The following is a 24,116-nucleotide window of genomic DNA, read 5'->3' as shown; positions in this document are numbered from 1 at the left end:
CAGGGGGATGGCCGGGACACGGCGCTGCCGAGAAGCAAGTGCGAACGCTCGCAGACACTCGTGCTATTAATTTTTTCCTATTTATCAGCAGCTGTGATGTGCTGTCTGGGGGGGTGTTTCCCATCTAACCAGCCAGAAACACCATGGAAGAGACACCGATTCTCCCTGGGGAGGCACGCACCCCCTCTCCTGTTCCCAGGTCTGCCATTCGGCGGGGCAGCCTCGGCAACTCTGGCATGAGCTGTAAATACAGGGGAGCGTGTCACTTCCTGCCAGAGCATTTAAGGGGGGACACATGGTCCTCCAGCTCTCTCCCTTCTGCTGCATGACAAATCTGCAAGGACCAGATGGAGGACCACACACAGACAGGGGAGGGGGCTCCCTTAGCAGGGGTCCCCGAGTGACTGCGTGGAGCAGAGTCTCCCTCCAGGATGCAGTGCCTGTGGACTATAAACAAGAAATCACCTTTCGCTGTTGAATTAAGCCAGTGAGGCTGCGGAGTTAATTCGTCCCTTTCCCATAACCCAACCTACCCTAGTGATACAGAGCCTTTTCAGAACGGATTGCTGACGGCTCCCCATGCAGGGTTCTCAAGAATATTTCACGTCAGCGTGAATGGTAATCCACCCCGTTTCTTCACGCTGCTTGCTTGCTTGTTTCCAGGTGGCCTAGCCCATCACAGACATGCCGGGCTTCCCGGTACACGGTGCTCCGGCGAGGCTGTGCCTGGGCCTCGCGTGTGTCCTGTCCCTTTGGAACACAGGTGGGTCCGGTCGGAGCTCGACGAGTGTCTGTTCTTTATAAAGACTGGCAGCAGCCAACATTTCAAGCCAGAATCCTAAAGGAGCTTGGCCGAAATGGCAATAGTAAAGTCTCCATTTCTGGTTTTGTCCCTGAATGTTTTGCAATCGGGTGTCATTTATGCGACAGAATCATCTTCCCCTCCACTGTTACCACTCTTGTCCAAACCACCGTCTTCGCTTTCTTGCTTCTTGTCTTGTTTCTCCACGATCTGTTCTCCACTCACCAGCCTGCCTGATCTTTTCATGAATCTCAGTAGGTCACCTTCCAAGTGCCTGCCTCATTTCTGCCCTCTCCCAAAATTACTCAATGGCTTCCTACTTCCTTTCGGATAGTGTCCTCAGCCCTTTACATGATCGGCATGACGCTGCCCACCTCGCTGAGGCCACTTCCTACAGCCCCCACCTCCTCGTTCTCTGGGTTCTGTCACTGTGGGCCTCTCACACTTCTTTCAGCTCACACTCATGCCCATCTCAGACCCCGGGCGCATGCTAGCTGCACTCTGAATAACCCCTCAGCCAGTTAACCTGCTCAGATACTGTGCAACCCTCAGACCTCAGCTGAGTGTCACCTCCTGGGGACAGCTTTCAGATCACCGAGGTTGGATTGGGCTCCCCGTTACACACCTGCAAGGTGCCCTTCAAAGTATCTGACCTTGTTTATAATAGTATCCCGAGTCTTCATTTTCTTGCTGTCTGCCCTCCCAAGCAGAATATGAGCTCCGTAAGGATGGAGTCCATATATCCGTTTCTCATCGCCCTGCCTTGGTATCTAACACACACGGTGCCTATTCAAGTCCAGCAGCTGAATCATGTTATCAATCACTAGTATTATTATAGGTGGCCAATAAATATTAGACGACTGAATGATTGGATGAATGGACAAACTATGTATGGTATTTTCAGCAAGTTGCTTCACCATTCCATAATTTTCTGTCTTTAACGTGAGTATTTGGGATTAGTTCTCTCCGAGGTCATGTCTGAGTTATAATTTTTCTGATGGAAACTTTCTGTATTTTAGTGTCTGCTGTTAAAGAAGAAGCCAGGAAGGAAAACGTGATGACCTTCTTACCTACAACAGGTAAATGGGCAGGTGCTCCTCCCGTGCTCATACTGTTTTAGGTGAGCTCTTTGGCTTTTCCGAGCCTCACTCCCTTTACCTGTAGAAGGGGGTTGTATCTGTATCCCAAGCTCCCACAGTCGCAGTTACCACTCCTATGGGTTGGTCATTGCTTTAGGGTTCATGGAATTCCTGGGTTTTCATGATCTTATTAAATCCACAAAGACCTTGACATTCTATTAGCAACGGAAGAGTTCATAATGGGAGCTATTGTCATATGCCATCATCACCTTTGTAACAATTTCATCTTTCTTTGCCTCTTTTTTTTTCCTTTTTTGATTGGTCTGGAGTGGCGGGCAGCAAGGCAGTGAATGCATTCCAATGTAAAGGACGCTAGGAGTCAGAGGCGGGACTTCTGCTCCTAGCTTTTCGCTAAACACACTGATCATCTCTTTTTTTTGCCTGCTTTTGCTTTTGGGACTTGAGATGGGAATTACTCTTTATTTTGAAATTTTCATTTTTTTAAATTCGTACATTTATGTGGTTCGCAATGCAAACGGTACAAAGTATATGAAGTTAAAATGGCTCCCAGCTCACCACTTCCCGGCCCCATAGGGTACCAGTTATACCGATGTCCTGTGTCTAAGGAGAGTAATTTTCAATAAATATTTTCTCTGCTTGAGCCTCCAATTTTCTCCCCTTGAAATGCTAACCACAAGTCTGCCCTACAGGCAAGCAAAGGATGAAAGGCGGCATGAACACTGAGCACGAACAGGCGTGAAAGGGCCAACACTTCTGTTTTACAGTCACTACGGTGGTGGTCTTTTTACCCAAAAAAGAGAATAGTTCAAGGTGCTCTGTCTGAAAATCTATTTGGAAAATGCTTCTGGATAGCATCCTGTCCAGAAATCCCTGCTTCAGGGCTGTTTAAGTCACACTTCAAATTTTGTTATCAAAATCTGCCCACGGGTTTGTAATGATAAAAACAGAGTGGTGGAAATCATTATTTTTCAGGGAAAAAAAGTGGTGTTTAAGAAAAGCTCCCGGCGAGGAAGATGGCACAGGGCCCTCATCTGGCTTGATGGGCGCGGCGATGCTGCAGGCCCAGCAGCCTCTAGCCTCCCGGTAGCCCGGGGGTCCCAACCCAGACCACCCTAGTCCCTCACCTGCACAGAGGGCTCTGCCTCCTGGCCAGGGCACTAGCAAGGGAGCTCAGTGCCCCCAGGGACCTCGGGGTGGCTGCTGCAGCCGGGACTGCTCAGGCGGAGTGCCGCTCAGAGCCCCTGAGAGGGGAGAAGCAACGCCCCCGCCCCAGAGCACAGCTTCCTGGCTGCGTCCGGCCCAGTTGCTTGCTCAGAAATGCATGTCTCAGACTCCCGTCTGTAGTAGCACAGCCAGGATCCCCCACAGCCATATTGCAGAAGCGGGGATCCATGGCCCCCACCTACCTCTAACCCCGAAATGCCAATATTTAACCCCAAAGCCCGGTAATCTGTGAAAGGCCAAATCACCTGGACCTGAGTCTCAACAGGGTGCTTGAAAAGCAGGGCACGACCTAAGTGACCACTCACGGCTGAACTGAGAAAGGAAATGTGGTGTTTGCACACCATGGGATATCATCCCGCTCTTCAGCCCCGAAAAGACCACCCTGCCATGTGCAATAGCGTGGGTGGTCCCGGAGGCCATTATGCTGAGTGAAATAAGGCAGACGCAAGAAGGACAAATACTGCATGATATCACTTATATGTGGGAGCTGAAATAGTCAGAGCCAGAGACGCAGAAAGAAGAAAAGGGGCTGCCCAGGGCTCGGGGAGGGGAACCAGGCCACTGGCCAGATGTGGGGATGAGGGACATCCCTTCCCTTTTCTGGGCCTCGATTTCCTGACCCTTCAGAGGGGCTACTGGAGAAGAGGACTTGTCAGGACGTGGTAAGCTGCGTGAGGCTGTGCTTCCACGATGCTGTTTGATTCACAAGAACTTGTATTTCAGCGGCAAATAAAGAAGTTAAGAAGGAAAAAGCTGGAGCTTTCCTCGGTGCAACAGGTAACCGGCAGCCTTAAACCCTGATGGTGACACTATAACTAGGGAAGATGTTTTTCAGCCTCTCTGGGCCTTGGCTTTTCCACCTGTAGAACGGGTATAAGGCGGTTGCCCCATGGGAATGCAACATGAAGAATAATCATTGCAATTACAATAGTAACAGATGCTATAGGAGTCAACAGCCCCTCGTCCAAAACAGTGAGTCTTTCAGGTCTCGGCTTTGAGTCCCTTCCACGGGGGTCCCTGACCAGGTGGGGTGCCCTGGCAGAGGCGCTCACAGCCTCCCATGCTTCCCTGTCCGATGCCCCTCAGGTACAGGTCCTCGGGACCCTCCCTCCTCCCTCCCGAGCCACAGACCAGAAGCCCTCAGAGGAGGAGACCTGGTTCTTCTCCTTGACCTCTGTACACCCAGCACCTAGGGTTCCACTTGGCTCTCTCAGTGGGCATTTGTTGAGTGAATGAAGAACGGCAGAATGCCTTTGGCATTTCAGAATTTCCTTGGATATTTTGTTCTTTGACGCCATGAATGTTGCGGGGTGGGCAGGTGGCCTGATATTTCAGGAAGGCCGGTGCTCTGCAGCTCTAGGAAGTGGGGCCTGACCCCTTCGCTACCCCGCAGCTGTGCACATTTAGGCAAGTTGTTTTTCCTCTCTGAGCCTCGGTTTCCTGACTTACTAAAGGGGTGGGGTGCATTAGGCCCCTGGATTGGAATCGCCTTGCCTGTCTGTGAAGATGTGCATTTCAAGGCCACACGCAGCCCAGGGGGACTGGAGTCTGGGGCAGGGCCTTGGACTCTGCTTTCTCACACCGTCCCCCATGATTCTCATGGTCACTGGCCTGTGGGCCGCACAGTAGAGGACTCCCAGGGTCCTCCAGTGATGCGGGGCTTGAGGAATGGGGGCTCCCACTTCTCCCCTGAAGCCTTTCCTCTTCCCAGTGTCTGGTCTTAGAGGAGAGGGGAGGCAGGAAAAGGTGTGGGGGGGGGGTTCTTTCTGGAGACCATAGGTGAGTTCCTGCCCCCACCCAGGGCTCCATGGGAATTCCCCCACGTCTCTGGCCCCCACTCCACCCCCACAGAGAGACAACAGCATCTCGCCAGCCTTCGCATTGCTCTAGCCACGTGGTATATGAGCATTAAGTAAAAGCTGTTGTTGTCAAACTTCAGGGAAGAGCTGGGAGAAGGCGGATTTTAACCCAGCAGCCTCTCTCCGCCTGGCTGCACGCTACCAATATCTGGGTGAGGAGTGATTGATTGACTGACCCATTGGTTTGGGTCCTGATATCTGGGTCACATCCCAGATGCATTAAACACGAATCTCTGAGGATGGAACCCAAGCATGGGATTTGCGGTGTGAAAAAAAATATACATCTTTCCAGGGACACCAGTGCTCAGCAAGGTCTGAGCACCTCCATCAAACGGGCGGTGATTTCCAAATCCGGCGTGTGAGGCCTTGGGCCGTTTCCTTGGGCTTCTCCTTATACATGTAGAAGCATGTCCCCCCGATCTCCACTCTCTTTAGTGCAGGGATAAAGTATCCCTCAAGTCAGCGTTCCTGCACTGCACCCAGACTTCACCCCTCTGCTCTAACTTGTCACCGTGAACGCTGCTACTGTCCCCTGCTGAGGGCTTGAACCGCCCTTCCTCTTCCCGCTCCTGGCGCCCAGCATGAGGGACCGTGGGGGTGGGGAGTTCGGAAAGTGTCCCAAGCGGAGGCACACCCGCCCGGACGTCGGAGATGAGACCCATTCTCTTCCAGAGCTGCCCGCGAGGTCGGTGGATCTGTCGGCACTGAACCTGACGCAGGTGGTGAACGGCATGCTGAGCAGGGTTTTGAAAGGTAACCTTCTCTTCGAAGCGCAGCCCAGGCCCAGGCGGGTCTCAGGCCAGCTTCGCGTCTGGACTCTCTGTGGCCTGGGCCAGGCATGTCCCGCCTCCGTGTCCCAGCGTCTCCGTGTTCAGGGTGGAGGCGGTGCTGTCTGCCTGACCCATGACCCGAGTGACCACACCCCAGAGAAGGAGGCTCGCCAGCACGTGCAGAGCGAGCTGCGCTCCAGTAGGCCACAGGCCCCGGCATTAATTGATTCCACCAAGTTAATTTTTTCGTCTTAGAGTATGACACAGAAATGAGAGAGGGGGCTGCTGGAGCCTCCGGACAGACGGGTCAGGGAGCTTAGCCAAGGGACGTGTGTTTCTGCATTTTTTTTATTCGCTTGTATTTGATTTTATTATTTTCGGTTTGTATCATGTTTGTTATTTATTATGTGTGCATTGTACTATGCATGTCTATTCTCCGTTCACAAATTTCTCATTTATTTGCTCCTGTGAGCAGGCGTTTGTCTGTGTCCTTATTTCGGTATCGTTGGCAGATAGCAAGAAGTTCTTCTCCCTGCTGAGCATCACTTCCTACAGCTCCTTCGCCTTCCACAAGGTGTCCGTGGCCATCTACAACAGTGAGCGCCTCTGGGCGGCCTCAGTGGTGGGCGGCGGGCAGGAGGGCAGGCACAGGCTGTGTGCCAGGACTGCTGTGTGGGCTGCTTCCCTCCCCAGTTTCCCACCTGAGGACGGTGGACCCGGCCAAGTTCCCCACGCGGCACTGCTACTGCGTGAACAATCGGACCAATGACCTGTCAGGTGGGTGGGACGACCCACGAAGCTCGCTGCTCTCCTGATGTTGCCTGTGCTCTTTTAGAGAAGTTTGAATTCATTTTTTCATCTTAGAGTGTGATACAGAAATGAAGAAATATCTATTATGCCTAAATAATGTGTCCCGGAAAGTTCTTTTCTTGGTTTTCCCCTAGAGAAATAGTTACGTCTGCACAGAGCAGCCAGAACATGGTGTTCATGCAGCATTATTTTAATAGCAAAACCTGAGAACACGCTAAATAGCTGTCCTTAGGAAAATGGTCCAGTAGTCTACGGTACAAACCTCTGAAAACAATCGGAGACAATACAAGTGAATGGGGGTGGCCAGGTTTGGTCTCCATAGGGAAAAATTACCACGACATTTTTTTTTAAGACTTTTATTTATTTTTAGAGAGGGAAGGGAGGGAGATAGAAAGAGAGAGAGAGAGAGAGAAACATCAATGTGTGGTTGCTGGGGGTCATGGCCTGCAACCCAGGCATGTGCCCTGACTGGGAATCGAACCTGTGACACTTTGGTTCACAGCCCACGCTCAATCCACTGAGCTACACCAGCCAGGGCTTCCATGACATTCTTAATCAGAAAAAGAAAGTTACCAAATAATACGCAGAATACAATGTCACCGATGAAAACATACATACCTATGTGGGCACCAGGTGGGTGGGCAATGACCTCTGAGAAGCAGATGGGAGTGTGCGTGTTTGGGGTGGAAAAGTATTGAGTAAGGGGGCCTTCTATTGTCTGATTTTTAAATGAGTTATTCATGTATTAGTTTTCTAGTTGAAAGTTAAACGTATTACATGGTCCTTATATTTAGACAATCCTTAAAAATAAGACTGAAAACTACTCTCTTGCCACTAATTCCTTCATTCCACAATTCTTTTAGTTTTTTATTCTGCAATTCTTTATTGAGTGAAGATACTCTTCTGGGGGTGGGGGCGCCACACTGAGCAAAGAGGGCACCCCCTGCTCCCACGGAACTTAGGTTGTGTAGGAGGGATGGAAAGGTAAGGACTGAAGAGCAAACACACCGTGTGTCGGCCAATAGTGTGGCCGTGAGGGCAATCAAGCGGGGGCATGGTGAGCAGGGAAGTGGTGGTGGGAGGGCTGCGGCGTGAGGTCAGGGAAGTCTTCTCTGAGGAGGTGACGGTTCAGGGGTGACCTGTGGGAAGTGGGGAGACAGCCCTGTGATACCTGGGGACAGAGCATTCCAAGCAAAAGCCCAGGCAGCAGCATGAGAACGGAGAGGCCAGTGTGCTGCAGCAGGCATGCCAGCACAGAGCGTCGTGGGAAACGAGCTCAGAATTGAGGGGTGAGACAGGAAGGGTATTGCAGATCACGTAGAAGTGCGCAGGATGACGAGGGGTGAGGGCACATGGCGGAAAAGCCACTATTCAACAATAGGGCCTTACACAGCTCTTCAGCGTTGGCAGAGAAGGGTTTGGGGGAACAGGGAAATGGAGGAGAGAGGGGGTTAAAATTCTGGATCCCAGAGTTTTCTGCCTGCCTGAAATTAAGACTTCAAAAAAAATTAGTGGTATTTCTGTCTGTGATTATTAATATTCCTCAAATCACTGAACCGAATCCAACTTGTAAAACTGCTCTGAAATATCAAAATACGACCGCCTCTCCCCCTTCCAGTCTCCGAAGTTGAAGCCGAGTGTCAGAAACTGAAACCCCCCCGATCTGTCTTCCAGATTTCACAGCCCTGCTGGTGGACTTCATTGGGAACTCGACCAGCTACCTGACGGAGATGTTCAAGTCGACCTCCATCCTCTCAGGTGTGTCTGTCCAGGAGGAGGGCGTGTCTCTCTGATCACGCACGGAGGGTACTCAGACCCAGCATTCTGCCCCAGCCCTGCCGGAGGCCAGGCGGCCAGGAACACGAGTGTGCACGTTCTCTGTAGACAGTCAGTGTGTCCTGTTTCAACCACCAGTATCCGAAGGTTCCATCTTCCCATCGGAGCTGTTCCTGGTGTTCAAACCGGAGGAAGAATCCGGGGCTCAGAGCTGGGGGAAATCGGGTCAGCCTCAAGAAGACAGCTTCTGTGGGACAGCTGTGCTCCCATCTTAAAGATGGGAAAACTGAGGTTCCGAGAGGTTGGCTGTTTTGCCCAAGGTTGTTCAGAGTTCAGGTTTAGACCTACGTGGAGCCTAAGCCCATGTCTGACGTGCAACAGAGAGAGACGTTCCTCATTCATAAGGTGACCCCACATAACCTGCGGGCGACTCACATACATTCCCCTGGGGACCCACTTGGCGAAGCATGGATCCGTTTGCCAGCCCACACTTGGACTCGCCAGGAGGATGGTTTCCTGTGCACTGGAGAAACTCTGGTCTTAGAAGCGGGGAGATGGGGAGAGCGAGAAATAATGATAATAGGTACTGTTTGGTGCCAGGGAGCCCTCCAAGGGCTTCCCACGTATTCCCTCTCTGGATCCTCACTGCGCCCTTGCCGGGGAGCTGCCGTACTGACCTCCAATTCACCCTCACTTTCCGAGTGAGGACCCCGTGGCACAGAGACACTGGGTGACCTGCCCGAGATCACTCTGCCGAGACAGAACTCTAACCCAGGCGATCTGGGTCTGAAGTTCATGCTCTTCGTCACTATGGCACTTCATAGAACAATGGTAGCAACTTAGCGACCACAGTAATTATTAGGACTCTTCACTGGGCTTTTCTATCCATCCCGTACCAAATGCAGAGTGTCACGCACATCTCACTGGATCGTCACAGCCCTCGGACAAGGGACATGTGACCATATGTCCACGTTCCAAAGGGAAAAATACATTTAGGAGTTCCGAAGCTTTCAGACTTTGGAAGGTCTAGTAGGGTGCTTGCACCCCGCCTGACCTCCAGCAGCACCCAGGACAGCATGCCGCCGGCACAGACACCCGGATTCATTTAGCGGAAGGGCTGACCCCTTCCACGGTGTGGGATCAAGGCTGCAACTCGCTTCACTGTAAAGTCAGCGTTGGCCACCAGATGAGTTTTGGTAGCAACACGACACAACACCTTCCATCTTACAGAGATTTGGGAATTTGGAAATCGCCAATAAGGGACTTCGGGATTAAAATGCTTGCCATTTTAAAGATGGGTCAGCTGAGTCCTAGAGAAGCCAGGCTGTTCACTCTTGTTCACGTAGCTAGGGGGTGGCAGAGCGATGCTGTTAGCGAGGGGGCTGACCCCAGACTCTGTGCCCTTAGCCAGTACACTATGCTGCAGCCCCCCCCCCCAGAGTCCCTAGACAATCAAGCTTAGCTTCCAAGTAAAAAGTTCGCCTTGTTTTCCTACAGCATCCTGAGCTGCTAGGGCTTTCTAGCTTACTTTCCGTTTCGACCCAAGACTTCCCAGCCGCAGACCCGCTGCTGAGGCTGGCCGCGTGCTCTTGTCTTACAGTGAGTCAGACCAATGCATCCGACTGCATCTTCATCTGCGTGATGACGGGCAAGGCGGGTGAGCCCCCAGCCCGCCTCTGACGAGCCCTCTGGGCTGAGAGGAAACACGGCCGCTCTCCGACGCGCCCAGGACTGAACCCGCGGGTGGGGCTTTTGCAGGAAGGAACCTGTCGGACTTCTGGGAGGCGGCCGAGGGGTCTCCGGTTATCAACTACACATTCACCAGCAGCCTGTCTGGTGCCCCGGGTGAGTGACAGCCTCCCACACTCCTGCTCTCGGGTCTCCAGGCCAGGGCCCCTCCAAGCAAACTGAAGGCTGGATGCTGCCCGCAAGTGTTTTATTTAGCTATGCTGTGTTAAAATGGGAGGATCCTGCCATTTAAAAAATGTTTGAATAGATACATACACCCTCTTTTGCAAAAGATCTGGCAACCCTGGGTCCTCCCCTCACCCATGGCAACAAGCAACTGGTGTTGAGTAGCTGCTGCCCCCATTGATTCCCCCCCAGTAGGAGGGACACCTTTCTCCTGTCTTTTTCGTAGTCCTCTCTGCTCCCTATTGCCTTGCACTTTTTTCCTGACAAGTCTGCATTCTGTTCACTGTGCTTCTTCGCATGGCTTATTCAGAGACTGATATTTTGGATTGATTTGTCACTCAAGGAGAATCCCTCTTTTGGGTGACAAATGGTGCTGGTCCAAGTAAGGCTTGAATGTCTGTGTTTTAAATGTTTGCTGTGTGATGGATGAGCCTTCAGTGACACAACACTTCTTTATGTTCCAAGTGACGAATACTCTAAAGCTGTCATTGACTGTCCCCTTGAATGTGCAGCTACCAGGGGGACAGCCGTGGCTTCCAACCTCCCACCCACAAGCCAGCAAACGCTGCCACCGACAAGCCCCCCACGCATAGCCCGGAGCACCAGCGGGTCTGCTCTGAGAACCTCTCCCAGGACAGACACAATGCGTCCTTCCGAGGGAGAGCAGAGCGTGAACACGGACAGGCTGCCCGAACTTCTCGCCAAGGCCACGGCCATGCTGGGCAGCATCTCTCCCACCCTCCCAGGCCTGGGTAAGACGCTTTCTCACCCTTTCCTCTCCTGTCCCGTTTTGCCCTCCTGTTCCCTCTAGGCTCACCTACATAAGTGAAATCCTTCCCTTTTTCCTCTCTTTCCCAACCGCTTTCTTCATCAGTCTCCCTTAAATAAGACATCAGCACCAACCAGTTTGGTTCCATGGGACGAGCCAAGCCAGGTGCCATTGCCATATGTTTTCTAATGTTCATTTGTACAATTTTTAAAATTTTGAAATAGTTTTACACTCACAAGAAGTTGCAAGTACAGGAAAGAGAGTTCCCTAGGGCCCTGCACCCAGCATCTCCCAATGAAAATATCTCACATACTTCAAATATATTGTAGTGGAAAAGAGGTATTTTTATTTCAGCAAAGCATGTAGCAACGTCTCTCCTGACATTCACATGAAATGGTGAAATGCACTCTACAGTTCATGGCAGGAGTAGGTTGGCGTGTCGCTGGCTGGACAGTGGTGCCAAGAACATGTGCATGATGATGTCGGTGGGAAAAGCTACCGCCGATGGCGGGCCAGGAGGTTCCTCCTTCCCCACCATCTCTGAGGACACGATCGGAGGTGATGTTACTGCAGACACAAAGGCATGCTTACTGATTTAGAAATAAGATACAACTGAGCTACCTCTTTCAGTAAGAGTCAGGACTGTCTCCGTGAGCCCCAGCCACGGACCAGAATCATCAGAATTCATTCATTCATTCACTCATTCACTTATCAAGACACATATTTAATATCAAGCACCAGGCTAGCTGTTAACGGCACAACTCTGTCGATGTCCCCTTTCCTTCCTGAGCCCAGAGGCCAGGGAAAGAGACGTAGGCAGGTAAACAGGTAGTTAGTTACAACCCTGCCTACACAGAGTTGTTGTCCTGGCGAGCCCAGAGAGGGGCTTCCCTGCGGAGGTAAGAGTTGATAAGAGTTAGGCAGCAGGCTAGAAGAAGACACAGGCAGTCAAATCTTGGACATTTCCTGTAGCAATATTTTTTGTGATATGTCTCCTTGGGCAAGAGAAACATAAGAAAAAGTAAACAAATGGGACTACATCAAACTATACAGTTTTTGCACAGCAAAGGAAACCATCAACAAAATGAAAAGACAGCCCAGTGAATGGGAGAACATATTCATTGATACATCTGATAAGAGGTTAATATCCAAAGATTTTATAAAACACAACACAAAAACAAAACAAAACAAAACAGACAATCCAATTACAAAATGAGCAAAGGACTTGAACAGATACTTCTCCAAAGAGGACATACAAAAGGTTGATAGATATATGGGAAGATGCTCAACATCACTAATCATCAGAGAATTGCAAATTAAAACCACAGTGAGATATCACCTCACACCTGTCAGAATGGCCATCATTAGTAACTCAACAAACAACAAGTGCTGGCGAGGATGTGGAGAAAGGGGAACGCTTCTGCTATATTGGTGGGAATGCAGACTGGTGCAGCCACTGTGGAAAGCAGTATGAAGATACCTGAAAAAATTAAAACTAGAACTGCCTTGGGACCCAGCAACTCCATCTCTGAGAATTTATTGGAAGAAACCCGAAACACTAATTCAAAATAACAGAAGCACCCCTATGTTCACTGCAGCATTATTTACAATCGTCAAGATCTGGAAGCCGCCCAAGTGCCCCTCAGCAGATGAGTGGATAAAAAGCTGTGGTACATTTACACAGGGGAATGCTACATAGCTATAAGAAGAAAGAAATCTTTTTCAGAGGTGTGGATGGACCCGGAGAGTGTTATGCTGGGTGGGGTGAGCCAGCCAGAGACAGGCAGATGGGTGCCATGTGATTTCGCTTTTCTGTGGAACCTAATGAACAGAATAAACTAACAAACAAAACAGAGACAGACTCACAGCTATAGAAAACAGACTTACAGTTGTCAGAGGGGACAGGGCAGAGGGGCTGGGTGAAACAGGTGAAGGGATTAAGCAAAACATAAAATAAAACAGAAAATCCTCATCGACACAGACTAGCATGGTGACTACCAGGGGGAGGGGGTTGGGGGAGGTAGGAGAGAGCAAAGGGGGATAAATAGGGATGGAAGGGGACTTGACTTGGGGGGGGCAACATGTAGAGGGTGTATTACAGAACTGTACACCTGAAACCTATATAATCTTATTGGCCAATGTACCCTAAATAAGTTCAATAACAAAACACATACACACACACACAGACACACACACACTACATTAGAATCCCCTAAATCTCATGACGTGCAGCTATGCAGCTGGATGATAACGTGACAGGCACTTACTGGGCCAGACAACAGCACAACAGGCAGCCATCATGGCCAGAGGCTGCTTCCGAGCTGGGCCCTATGGTGAGAAGCAGGTACTGTCTCAGAGGGAGCTTGCTGGCCAGGTACCGTCTCTAGAGACAGCTGCTATCGCGAGAGGCAGCTGCAGGGGCTGGACTAATAAGGGGGAGAATAGAATGGGGTTTCCAATGGGGGGAAAAAAAGGCAGCAGGGACACAAGAATGGGGAAAAGGATCCAACTTCATTAACTGGAAATGCCCTTAGTACAGCAGCCAGCACCCGGACACGCACAACCAGAAAGCTTTGCGGCATAGCAAAGATGGGATTGCTAACGGCTAGAGAAATGACAGAATGCCCAGCGGGATTCCTAACAGAAGTGCTGGGTTTATGTAAGAACAGCTACAAAACTTTAATGAAAGCATAAAAGACTATTTAAATCGATGAAACAATATACCGTTTTCTGGAAAAGATACCCAAATATTTTGAAGATGGCAACTGTTCTCAGCTTAACGTAGAGGTTTAAAACTTCCAAGGGAATTGGATTTGCAAAACTTGGAAAAATGAATTTTAATTCCTACCGTGGGAATGAAGGAGGGAGACTCTAGCGGTGCTCTAAGAGACCAAGGAAGGGAGATTTGTCTTAATAACTGTCCTGCAATACTGCAGGGTATTATTATGATCATCTCCGTTTCAGTGAGAAAACTAGAAAGGGTTCAGTAACTTGCACCAAAGTTTACAGCATGGAAAAAGCAGGAGCAGAAGTCACTCCCCCAGGTCCCTCACTCATACCCCATACCCTTTCCACTCTTCCACACGGTTAGAAATCACATTGCAAAAGCCCACTCTCCCCAAAACACACCCCCCAGCTGACTGCTTAGGTGTCCCAGGGACTTGGAGATTTTTTTTTAAGTTGGTAGTTAGGAAAATAATGTTTGGTTTGATCCATTTATTTCAGTTCTTGGTAGCATTTAAGTCCCTAGATTATCTGTATTAAACATGCACATTGCATGTACCCTGTGGTTACATTTCGGCGTCTTATCAATTTTATATCCGAATCAAAGTGGTGAAGCATATAAATGCCCCGTTACTGTCACTTGTGCAGGTACCAGGAGGGCGACAGCCAAAAGGCAGGCCTGGGCTTCCGGCCCACCTGGGCCCTGGGCTCAGACCACCCGTGAGGAAGTACCTGGGGGCCCTCCCTGGGAGCCGCTTCCCTCCAGAGTGGCGTCGCCTGCAGAGGCCCAGAGGACGGCCCAGCCCGGGGCCACACGGAGCCTCCCTGAGCCCCCTGCCAGGACACAGGCCAGCCCGCTCCCCGCCGGCCCGACCTCAGGTAAGAGAGGACGTTCTCTCCCGAGCCCCCCACTTCTAAACTAAATTTAGCATCTGCTTTTAAAACCTCTTCTAAATTTTTGAAATATAATACACATGCAGAAACGCAATAAAGCATGTGAGCAACACAGTTAAAAATCACAGCGGAAATGCTTTCTTCTCCTTTTCTTTACCCCATCTCTCCCTTCTTCCCACTTGGAAGGAAGGAAGGAAGGAAGGAAGGAAGGAAGGAAGGAAGGAAGGAAAACCCCCTCCTCACAGGACTTTCTCACCCCCCCTTTTATGTTCCCTCTTGCCAGCTTTTTCTCCCTTTCCCCTTCTCACTGTCCGTTAACCGAGAGACCACAAGAAGCCAGCATGGCTCACTCCAGACAATTCAACCGCCTTTGTGGCATAGTATTACTATACAGTAAAGTTATTCTATTATGACACGCACATCATGTACATGCAGTATAATGCAGCGTACACACCAATTACATACATAAATACGATTAGAGTAGTAGTATGTAATATGTCATATGGGGAAGGGTTGGGCTCTTAAAGGCACCTAAAAATGATCAAGTGTGATTCCAGCTCTATTATGTGTATGTATTTATGTGTGTGTGCGTGTGTGTGTGATAAAAATACAGAGAAAACAGAACACAAAACCAAATAAGACTGAAAAGAAATTCACAATACATTAACTTGGACTCTGTCTGGGAGGTAGATAAGGTTTGTACTTTTCTTTACTCCAAAGCTGGGAATTTTTCATATTTTCTAATTCTATAATTATACAAAAATGTTTCTTTATTTTATTTTATTTATTTTTTGTTCCTTTATTTTAAAAATCACTCCCTCTGATCCTGCAGCCAGAGGGCCTCCTGCCACACTGCTCCCCAGTCAATGGACAGTACCAGTTCTCATTCCCGGGCTGTCAATGTCCCTGAACTTGACCTTCCTCCCCCATGCACAATGCTCTCCTCAAGGGCCTGTGTCCTTCATCTCCAGTCCCCCTGAAACACAGCGTGCTTCTTTAAGACTTTTTGAATTTCTTGAAGTTCTTAAGAAATGGAGGGGAAGGAGTAGATGAACTTTAATGGGCATAAACATAAAGCCCGGACTTTACACTAATAAAGTGCATTACACAGACAGATCCGGAAAAACCAACGTGATCGCCTTCATCGGTGGATTGCACACTGCCTGGGGACAAAGAAAGACTGAGGTGCTTGGGCCTGGCCAGCGGGCGGCGGCAGCCAGCACAGCCCAAGCTCCCTGGTCTTTACTTCCGACACGGCCGCGTCGAAAGCCTCACTCGGCCGTGGCTCTGTGTCCTGATGGAGTTTTCTTGATCTCTCTGAGTCCTGGTTTTGTCGTCTTTCAAATGGAGGAGATTCTTCTTCAGGTGCTGCTTCCTTAATAAGGAGGCTGCTTTGCTGGTTTTGCCAAAGTCCAGAATCTTGACAGCAAGGGTCATGCCCTGTGGCTGTTAAACCAGGACTTTATGATCGAAAGGATGAGCCCTTGCTCTGCTGTGAAGAGGACAGGCCCTGGCTGGTGTAGCTCAGTGGATTGAGTGTGGACTGTGGATCAAAGGGTCGCCAGTTCGATTCCCAGTCAGGGCACATGCCTGGGTTGTGAGCCAGGTCCCCAGTATGGGGCACAGGAGAGGCAACTGCACATGGATATTTCTCTCCTTCTCTTCCCTTCTCTCTGAAAATGAATAAATAAAATCTTAAAAAAAAAAAGAGGACAGGCCACCTATAAGGTGGGGAAGGAGTGTGTGTACCCAAGACTCAGATGAATGAAAAGCATGTCATCTTCCCTTTGCCCAGGAGCACCTGTGCTTGGGCCCTGCCTGGGCAGCACCAGGACACTCCCCGGCAGTGCCCGGCATTAGTGGGTTTCCTGTGGCACCAGCACCCTGGGTCGCAGTTACTGCTGGGACTAGCCTCCGCTGTGGCTCCTGTTTCTCACTCAATTCTGCATCCTCGGTGCCCTGCCAGGGACCCGGCTTGATAACCAACATGGGAGGCACAGGGCAGGGCTGGTGGCCTGGGGCCTCTGCTCCCAATCAGGCGCCCTGAGAAGTGCAGGCTCACCTCTGTCTCATCTCCCTCCAGGAACCTTCACCCCTGGCACACAGACTCCAAGTCCGACCAAGGCCCCGGCCCCCAGGTACCCACAGGCAGGTAAGAACGTGCGCTGGGAAGAGCAACCCAGCACCACAGCAGGAAACAGAGCTCTGGGGCAGGGGTGCAGTGGGGTGCGATGCCAGAAGGCAGACTAAGCTGGTGATTGTGCTTCAGTGGTTCTAGCAGGAGAACCATGCCTAGCTGTCAGTTGCATTGCCCTCTGGTCTTGGATAAGTCACTTCCTCTCTCTTGGCCACAATTTTCCTATAGGCTGCAAGAACTCTTTACCCTGAAGGTGGTATGATTCTCTGCTTGTGTGTATAACCCAAGTCCATTCCATTTGGATTTTCTGAGGCCATTTGTGCTCCTTGTAGGTGATCTCCTGTGGCCACTTACCCCTGGAGAAGAGCCAGCCCTGATCCTTGGACTCCACCAAGTTCAAGTTTCAAGTACGTACCAGCGCCCTGTCACTCCTGTTGCTTTTATTTGTTCTGGACGAGGTTGCACAGGATAATAAAAAGAGGTTGGTTTGGTCGACTCAGAGCTGGACCGCTGGGACTCAAATCCCAGGTCTCCCGTTTACTGGTGAGGTGGCCCCCAGCACTCACTCAGCTTCCAGAATTCAGTGCCTTCAGCTGTGGAGCGAGAATGCCAGTTGCATGGGCACTAAAAATGTCCTTTTCCCACACAGGGTTTTGTCTGAAAGGAGATAATGTGGGTGGAGGTGATTCGGAGCTAAAGCGCTCCGTGCGATTTAATTCAGTCGACTTGCACTGAGTGAACACCTATTGAGAACGGGCCGCGTGCTCTGCAGACGGAACTTGTTTTCTCACGAGCGCGGTGTCAGCAGAAGAAGAAGGGGGTGCGGAGTGACTCCAACTCCCAACGCTCATTTTCTGGGTGCAGTTTTTTTTCTGTTTTAAAGGACACCCTGGCTTCCCCACCCTTGCACACTTTTCTGAAGTTCTAGAGGAAACGCTCCCCCAAGCCTGGCTCTGGGTCAGCAGAGGCTCAGGGCGCCCCGTTTCTGCGGTGTGTGCGGCGTTTCCCCAGCTTGTGCGTGGCTCGCTCTCCTCCCTTCTGTGCCCACCAGGGAGAAACCAATGCAAAGCGAGGCCTTCGTATCTGATGGGCCTGCAGGCCCCTCCCAGCCCCGAATCCTTTCTGTCCTGCTTTCCCGAACGCCCCCCAACCGCCCAGCCGTGTGTCAACGGGGCATTATTAAGTCGCCGGAGCCTGCACACAGCCTCCCTTTTCATATCACCGCAGATCGCCTCCGCCCGCCCTCGGCCGCGGTGAGAGGGCCTTGCAGACACAAAGACGCGATTATGCCGCCGTAGGAAATGATAGCCCTCTCTTTCCCCAGGGATTCCGGAGAAACCCAGTCGCGGTGCAGATGGCGGCGGTCGTCAGACCGACCTTGAGAAAACAAGTTTTCTGTTTCTGTGCCTTTGTTGTTCTGTGCCGCGGAGTCGGCTACGACCCCTGGCGACCCCGTGAATGAATGACGTCCACATGTCCGGCCCTCACGGCCTGCGCCACCCCTGCATGGGCCCGCCAGTGACTTCTGTCACGGAGTTGGGCCAGCTCCTAGTTGGTCTTCCTCTTTTCTGGCTGCCTTCAATTTTTCCCAGCATTACCGTCTTTTCCCACAGAGCCTTGCCTCCCTAACCCTAACCCTAATCCTAACCCTACCTGTATCTACATGAGTAATTCTTTATTTGAATCTACATCTATATGTCTATCTTTACCTATATAGTTCCACCTATCCATCCATCCATCCATCCAATGGGAAATTTAAGTATAAAATAAGGAGTTCTGGCATCTTCCAGTAAATGTTCTGCCCATTCATGAACAAACACAGTATCCCACACAATTTTCGGCATTCACTCATTCTTCCACTCAATGAATATTTACCGGGCTCCAGCTGTGTGCCAGGCACTGCGTTATGCCTATTTTTACACTTTCTGTGCAATGATTCTTCCAGATAGACAATGTGACCTTCATTAAGCAATTCGAGTGAGTCCTACATATTGAAAGTGACTCTGTTCTGAGCGCAGCTCTATCTAAACCCAGAGCCCACCCAGTGTGTGAGGTCCTTGTTTATGTTTACTCCCCAGTGAAACCGTCTCCGATTCCCTCCGGGAGCCGGATCCCCGCGTTTCCTCCCCCCGTCTCTCAGGCCTGCAGCTTTACTGGGCAGCCTCGAAGCAATGCCACGTTTACCTGCCTGTCTCAGGGCCACCTGAGAGCAGGGGCAGGACTCGATTCACTTAGCACAGTGTCAATCAAAGGGAAGATGGCTGTTACATTTGTGCTGATCTGAGTGGTCTAAGAATGTGTCTCCTAGGGTGTCCTCGGCGGCTCCTCGGAGAGGGGGCCGTGACAGCTGTCCCTGTCACCCTGGCCTCCCAGAACCTCAACCCTTGCCTGATGGAGCTGTGCCGATTTTTCCAGCAATGCCTCTGCATGAGCCAGAGGAGGGAGCCCAGGGCGCAGGCCATGAGGTAAGCTGGGCTCCATGTTGCTCTCCTGGTATTTTATACGCATCCCGTCCTGCCCAGCTTCTCTGCAGGCCACAGGTGGCCAGGCCTTAACGAGTCCACAGACGGGTGATGGGGTGCCTCAGGGAATAGACCCTCTGCTGGTTTCTTCACTAGACTGTCACCTTCTGGAGAGCCAGGGTGGAACCTCATTCACTTCTGGGTCCCCAGAGCCAAGTGCAGAGCCTGACACAGTATATGTAGTGGAGTCGCTGTGTCCTGTCTGCTGGAATGGTGACAGAGGACTTTGAGTGGCTCTCAACCAGCCTGGAAGGTAACAACAACCAGAGGACGTGCCCATCTAAATGACAGCTCTTTCATAACCCCCTAGCAGTCATTGGCAGGCCACAGGAGAAGGTAGGTAAGAAGGAAATGAGAAGGCAGACCCTGATCTTCCATTAAGAAGGTCCGGGTGTGGGCCCTTTCCTGCTCTGGGATGCTGGTGTGCTAGTCTGTCTTCTGGATCCTTAATCTTGTCAAGCACCCTTATTCCTGGCTGCAAACTCAGAACCGAACAACAGGGATCGAGAGTCCCGCCCCCTGGTGTGAGGCCAGTCTCTCAGATCTTCAATGTTATTGTCAAGGTCTGCTCATTCTATCCTTCCGCTTTTCCAGTCTCCACTCGCCACTGCCTCTGAGCCTCAAGTTCAGGTTGGCAGCCTTTTCCATCCCCCCCTTTCTGGCTCTGGTCTCAGGTCCCTTAATGACTGTGGCTGTTTCCTCCACCCAAAGGGGGAAATATTCAAGATCCCTAGACCCAAGGGTGTTGGCAAGCACGGTGGAGGCATTCCGTTCGTGCAGAAGGGTAGCAGCGTCCTTGCCCACATTGCCAGATGGTTGTGAGGGTGAGCTTCAGTGAAACCATCTATTTATCGCTCCTGCACAGCACCTGCGAGGCTGCACTCAGCGGTTGCTGATTGACGAAGATACACTTGGGGTTGTCGGCGTCTTGCTCCCTTATCCACTCCCATAGCCAAGTTTGACCCTCACCTCCGGCATCCTAGAAATGTAGTAGCCAAACACCCAGTGGCCATGTCAGCTATGGACCGTGCTTGACATGTCAAGGTTTTGAGATGTCCTGCTGAGGGCCCCAGGTCACACACTCAGCACAAAACTAGCCCTGGCGATGGTCGTCCTCCCACTTGACTCTCAGATCCACTCTGCGTTTTCCCCGTCTGCTCCTCAAGGTGGTGGGGGGCGGGGCATGCTGACTGGTGCATTTCCCGTTTCCCAGACACCTTTGCAGCCCGCCCCTGGGAGTTCATTCAGTGGAAGACTCTGGCAGGAGGCGGGAGGACAGTAGAGGGGAGAAGCCAAGGGTTTTCTCCCCCTTTACTCCTCCATGAAGCAATATTGCCAATTCAGCTTTTTTCTAACCTTTTTAGAGTTCCTCTGACCCCTTTATAAATTCCCTCTCTAGAACCACTTGGGTTCTGTTTTTCCTAGCTGGGTCCCAGCCCACACGGGTCTTACTGCCTAGTTACAGAAGGGGAGTGTGCTCCCGCGTGGAGCAGCTCCCCTGGGTTAAAATCCAGCTCACCCCCTCGACAGCAATGTGTCCTTGGGCGAATCCACTTATCTCCGAGCCTCAGTTTCCTCAGTTTTAAACTGAGAGTGATAGACCTGGGGAGTCTTTACAGCGAACTTGCCTGAGTAGTTAGCTGCTCCCCAGAGTGTGCTAGAATCACAGCGTGATGCAGGTGGAAGAGAAGTTAGGGAACATCGGGCTCACCCCCTCAGGAGAGGGATTGAAAGGGAAGTGGATTCCGAGTCCACAGTGAGCAGGTCCTGTGGCCAGCCCTGCAAACCCTTCCTCCTGGTGATGTGATTGGTGCCGTCTTCCCCACGGCCCTTTGGTTGTGCGGGCACTGGCCAAGAGCAGGATGTTATTTTGCAGAGTATTTTGCTGCATTTTTAACCATAATGTCCTGCACGCTCATTCCATCTCTCACACCCAAACACACAAATAAATGGGGATCATCCTCTCCTGAGCACCTGTCACAAGCCCGGCGCTGTTCAGGAATTTTGCAAATGTCATCTCGTTTAATCCTCCGAAGTGTAGGTTCTGTTACAGCCTTTCCTTTAGCGACGGAAAAGCTGAGGCCCAGAGAATTAGGAAATCAGCCCGAAGTCACGCATCCTCGTGAGTAGTGATGCGAGGACTAAAAACAAGCCTTTCTGACTCTGAAGTGTACGCTTTTCCCCACTCATCCCGCACCTCCCCTCCCACACCCTGTAAAGATGGAGAAGGGGGTCTTTGCTGGGAAGAATTGTCCGTTATGACTTCTTAAAATTCTGCTTGTCTTCCAACCGCAACAGAAAGTAGTGGTGGCTCTCTACTCTGATTTAACGTTTTAGGTTCTGTCTCGAATATTATTCCTGGTTTCTGAAGAATGCGACGTACATCTGTCAGAGGGCGGACAGGGTGCCCCGCTCCCACAGTGAGTATGCCGAGGGGCTGTGTTGGGACTTGGCCAGAAATGCAGCTATGAAAAGGCTCTAGAACTCGGAGTAACTTTTCTGCCTGAGTCAGGGTCCAGTTCTCGTCTAGCCATCACGAATCTAGACAGAAAGAGTCTAGGGTACTACTGGGTCCCCTTCACTTAACAGTTTGATGTTTGCAATAAGGTATTTTAAAAAAAAGCAGGAGTCAGCCAGAACAAGCACTGTCGTTTCCTGTGTGTGACTTTCTCCTTCCTGAGTCCCACCTAAGCTAAAACACAAATAAGCAACAGAGAATCAAATGGAAGACGACACCCACAGAGACGGTCTAATTCTTGGCTAGAGCTAGTGTGGACAAGGAAGTCAAGCAACAGGGGCAGCGGGAGTTGCTGGAAGGGGTGTGTGTGGTCCCTCCCCACTCGTCCCCAGGGCATCAAAGCCCACGCGGCATCATCCGCTTGTTTTCCTCCCTCTCCTGCAGACACAGGGGCTGACGTAGTCTGTCGGGGCCTAAAGCCAGCGTGTGGCCATTTCATTGTGCCGTCCACCCAGCCTCTCTGGTCAAGGGACTCTGCTCTTCTAAAACTCAGGGTACCGTGTTGAGCTCTGGAGAAGGCCTCCCCCATGTGACCCAGGTGTAAGCCAGGTGCTCCCACGGCCAGGCCTGGCCATGTTTCACACAAACAGTCCAGTTACCAGCTCCTTCCCTGTGGCCCTTAAGGAACAACGGATGAATACCATGACAACACCTCTTAGAGACTCTTCTTATTCTTTTGCTGCCCGTGATTTCTTCCTTCCCACAGCTACCCTCTCAAAGCCTTTATCTAAGCTGTGTGTCCCAACTTACCACTCGACACCTCTCCTAAAATCAAGCTTCCTGGCTTCCGCCTTGGTGTCCAGATGCAACCTCGGTTCATTTTCATTTCCTTTTGCCTCATACTTTCTTCCCTCTGAAACACATTCCCTCATTTCATTTAAAAATATTTTAATTGATTGACTGGAGAGAGAGGGAGGGAGAGAGACATCAACTTGTTCCAATAATTTGCGCATTCATTGGTTGATTCTTGCATGTGTTCTGACCAGGGATCGAACCTGAAACCTTGGCAAATGGGGACGGCAATTTAAGCAGCTGAGCTGCTACCCAGCCAGGGACTCATCCCCTTATTTCTTATGCAAACCTACCCTCCCACTTCTCCTGTCTTCTCTCCCTATCATCATCCTTTTTTTTTCTCTTGCAACACAAAAGCCGAGCCTTGGGAGTGAGGCATGGGAGGCTCAGTAGTGAGAGAAATCCCTTTACCTGGTGTAGGTAGAAGAACTGAGAAATCTTGCCAACTGCTTATAATTCAGTAGCTCTTCTTGCGTTCTCATCACATTAACATCACCACACAAACAACCTAGTACATTTACTGGATGACACAGTAATGAGTTTGGATTAGCTTTACGCACATTGGGGAGATGAGGCAGGTACAGCTGGGTGTTAGAAAACATCATTGAACAGAGCATGGGAAAACCAAGGCTGCCTTAGACTTGATCCTGCTGCCAACCCGCAAGGGGCATCCTGCCCCGGCCCTTTCTCGTGGCGCAAGTGGAAGGAATGCGGCCCGGGGGCTCCCTGTCCAGAGCGCTGCACACACCCGCCCTCCGGAAGAGCCTGGTGCGGTCGGAGTTAGTGCTGGGGTGGCGTTTCCTTCTCAGTACCTGAGCTCCCTCTTCGTCCTTTTCCAGCCTTAAAGCAAAGATGCCTTGAGTCTATCTGCCAGTCTGTGTGAGGCCCCGGGAAACCAAGGGGACCCATCAATAAACTGGGCGACGTCTCTCCACCCTGGCCCCGGCTCACGTCGGTCGCATTTGCGCAGAATCCACCAAGCTTCAGCTAGATTATCAGCTAACGGAAAGCGGTTCTTTTTGGAAGTAGCATTTCTCTCTCTCCTGTGACTCCGTGGAAGATGGCGAAGGCGAAAGGCCACATGTTAAAAGGCTCACAGGCAGGAGTCATGCCAACTCTCCTGCCTGCCTGAGGTCATGGAAACCCAGTATCTGTGCCCAAGAAACTCCCATGGTGCTTGCAGCAATTCTGAGGCTGGAGACACAGCGGAAGAGGACACACTGCCACCAACGAACCAGTGCGGGCACTGGGCTGACGCAGTACCAGAAGTGAGTTAAACTTGGGACCTTCGGAAGACAACAAAAAGCTGAATGAGGAAAACTGACCCTGGACTCTGGGGAGAGTCACGCGGGATTTCTCTGCACAACTAGTTCAGACTTGGGTGCGTGCCGCTCGTCAGGCCCGCAGGACCGCGGCACCAGACCGTCTCCCAAGCCCCTGGAGTTGGCGGCAGCGGGAATCTTCCCTCGGGAGGAGGTGGAGAAAGCTGCTTCTGTTGATGTCTC

The 24,116-nt window shown here is 51.0% G+C and overlaps 1 protein-coding gene across 1 annotated transcript; it reads left to right on the top strand.

The window, feature by feature from the left end:
• Positions 1-684: 684 nt before the first annotated feature.
• Positions 685-23,494, top strand: HHLA1 (HERV-H LTR-associating 1). Its single transcript, XM_028534058.1, has 17 exons — positions 685-763; positions 1,822-1,881; positions 3,803-3,805; positions 3,850-3,903; positions 5,658-5,738; positions 6,268-6,351; positions 6,449-6,532; positions 8,240-8,323; positions 9,942-9,998; positions 10,100-10,186; positions 10,768-11,007; positions 14,397-14,627; positions 16,726-16,794; positions 17,112-17,186; positions 19,088-19,244; positions 21,639-21,721; positions 23,451-23,494. Exons 1-17 carry the CDS (start codon positions 685-687, stop codon positions 23,492-23,494), a joined length of 1,572 nt encoding a protein of 523 aa, XP_028389859.1.
• The last annotated feature ends 622 nt before the right edge of the window (positions 23,495-24,116 follow it).

The sequence above is a fragment of the Phyllostomus discolor genome, chromosome 7, assembly GCF_004126475.2.
Source record: "Phyllostomus discolor isolate MPI-MPIP mPhyDis1 chromosome 7, mPhyDis1.pri.v3, whole genome shotgun sequence".
NCBI lineage: Eukaryota > Metazoa > Chordata > Mammalia > Chiroptera > Phyllostomidae > Phyllostomus > Phyllostomus discolor.
This window is presented reverse-complemented; position numbering and strand designations above follow the sequence as displayed.

Coding starts and splice junctions, on each gene's coding strand:
- HHLA1 (XM_028534058.1), top strand. CDS start 685: ATGCCGGGCTTCCCGGTACACGGTGCTCCGGCGAGGCTGTGCCTGGGC. Junction 10,187..10,767: donor CAGCCTGTCTGGTGCCCCGG/GTGAGTGACAGC, acceptor TTGAATGTGCAG/CTACCAGGGGGACAGCCGTG. Junction 11,008..14,396: donor TCCCACCCTCCCAGGCCTGG/GTAAGACGCTTT, acceptor TCACTTGTGCAG/GTACCAGGAGGGCGACAGCC.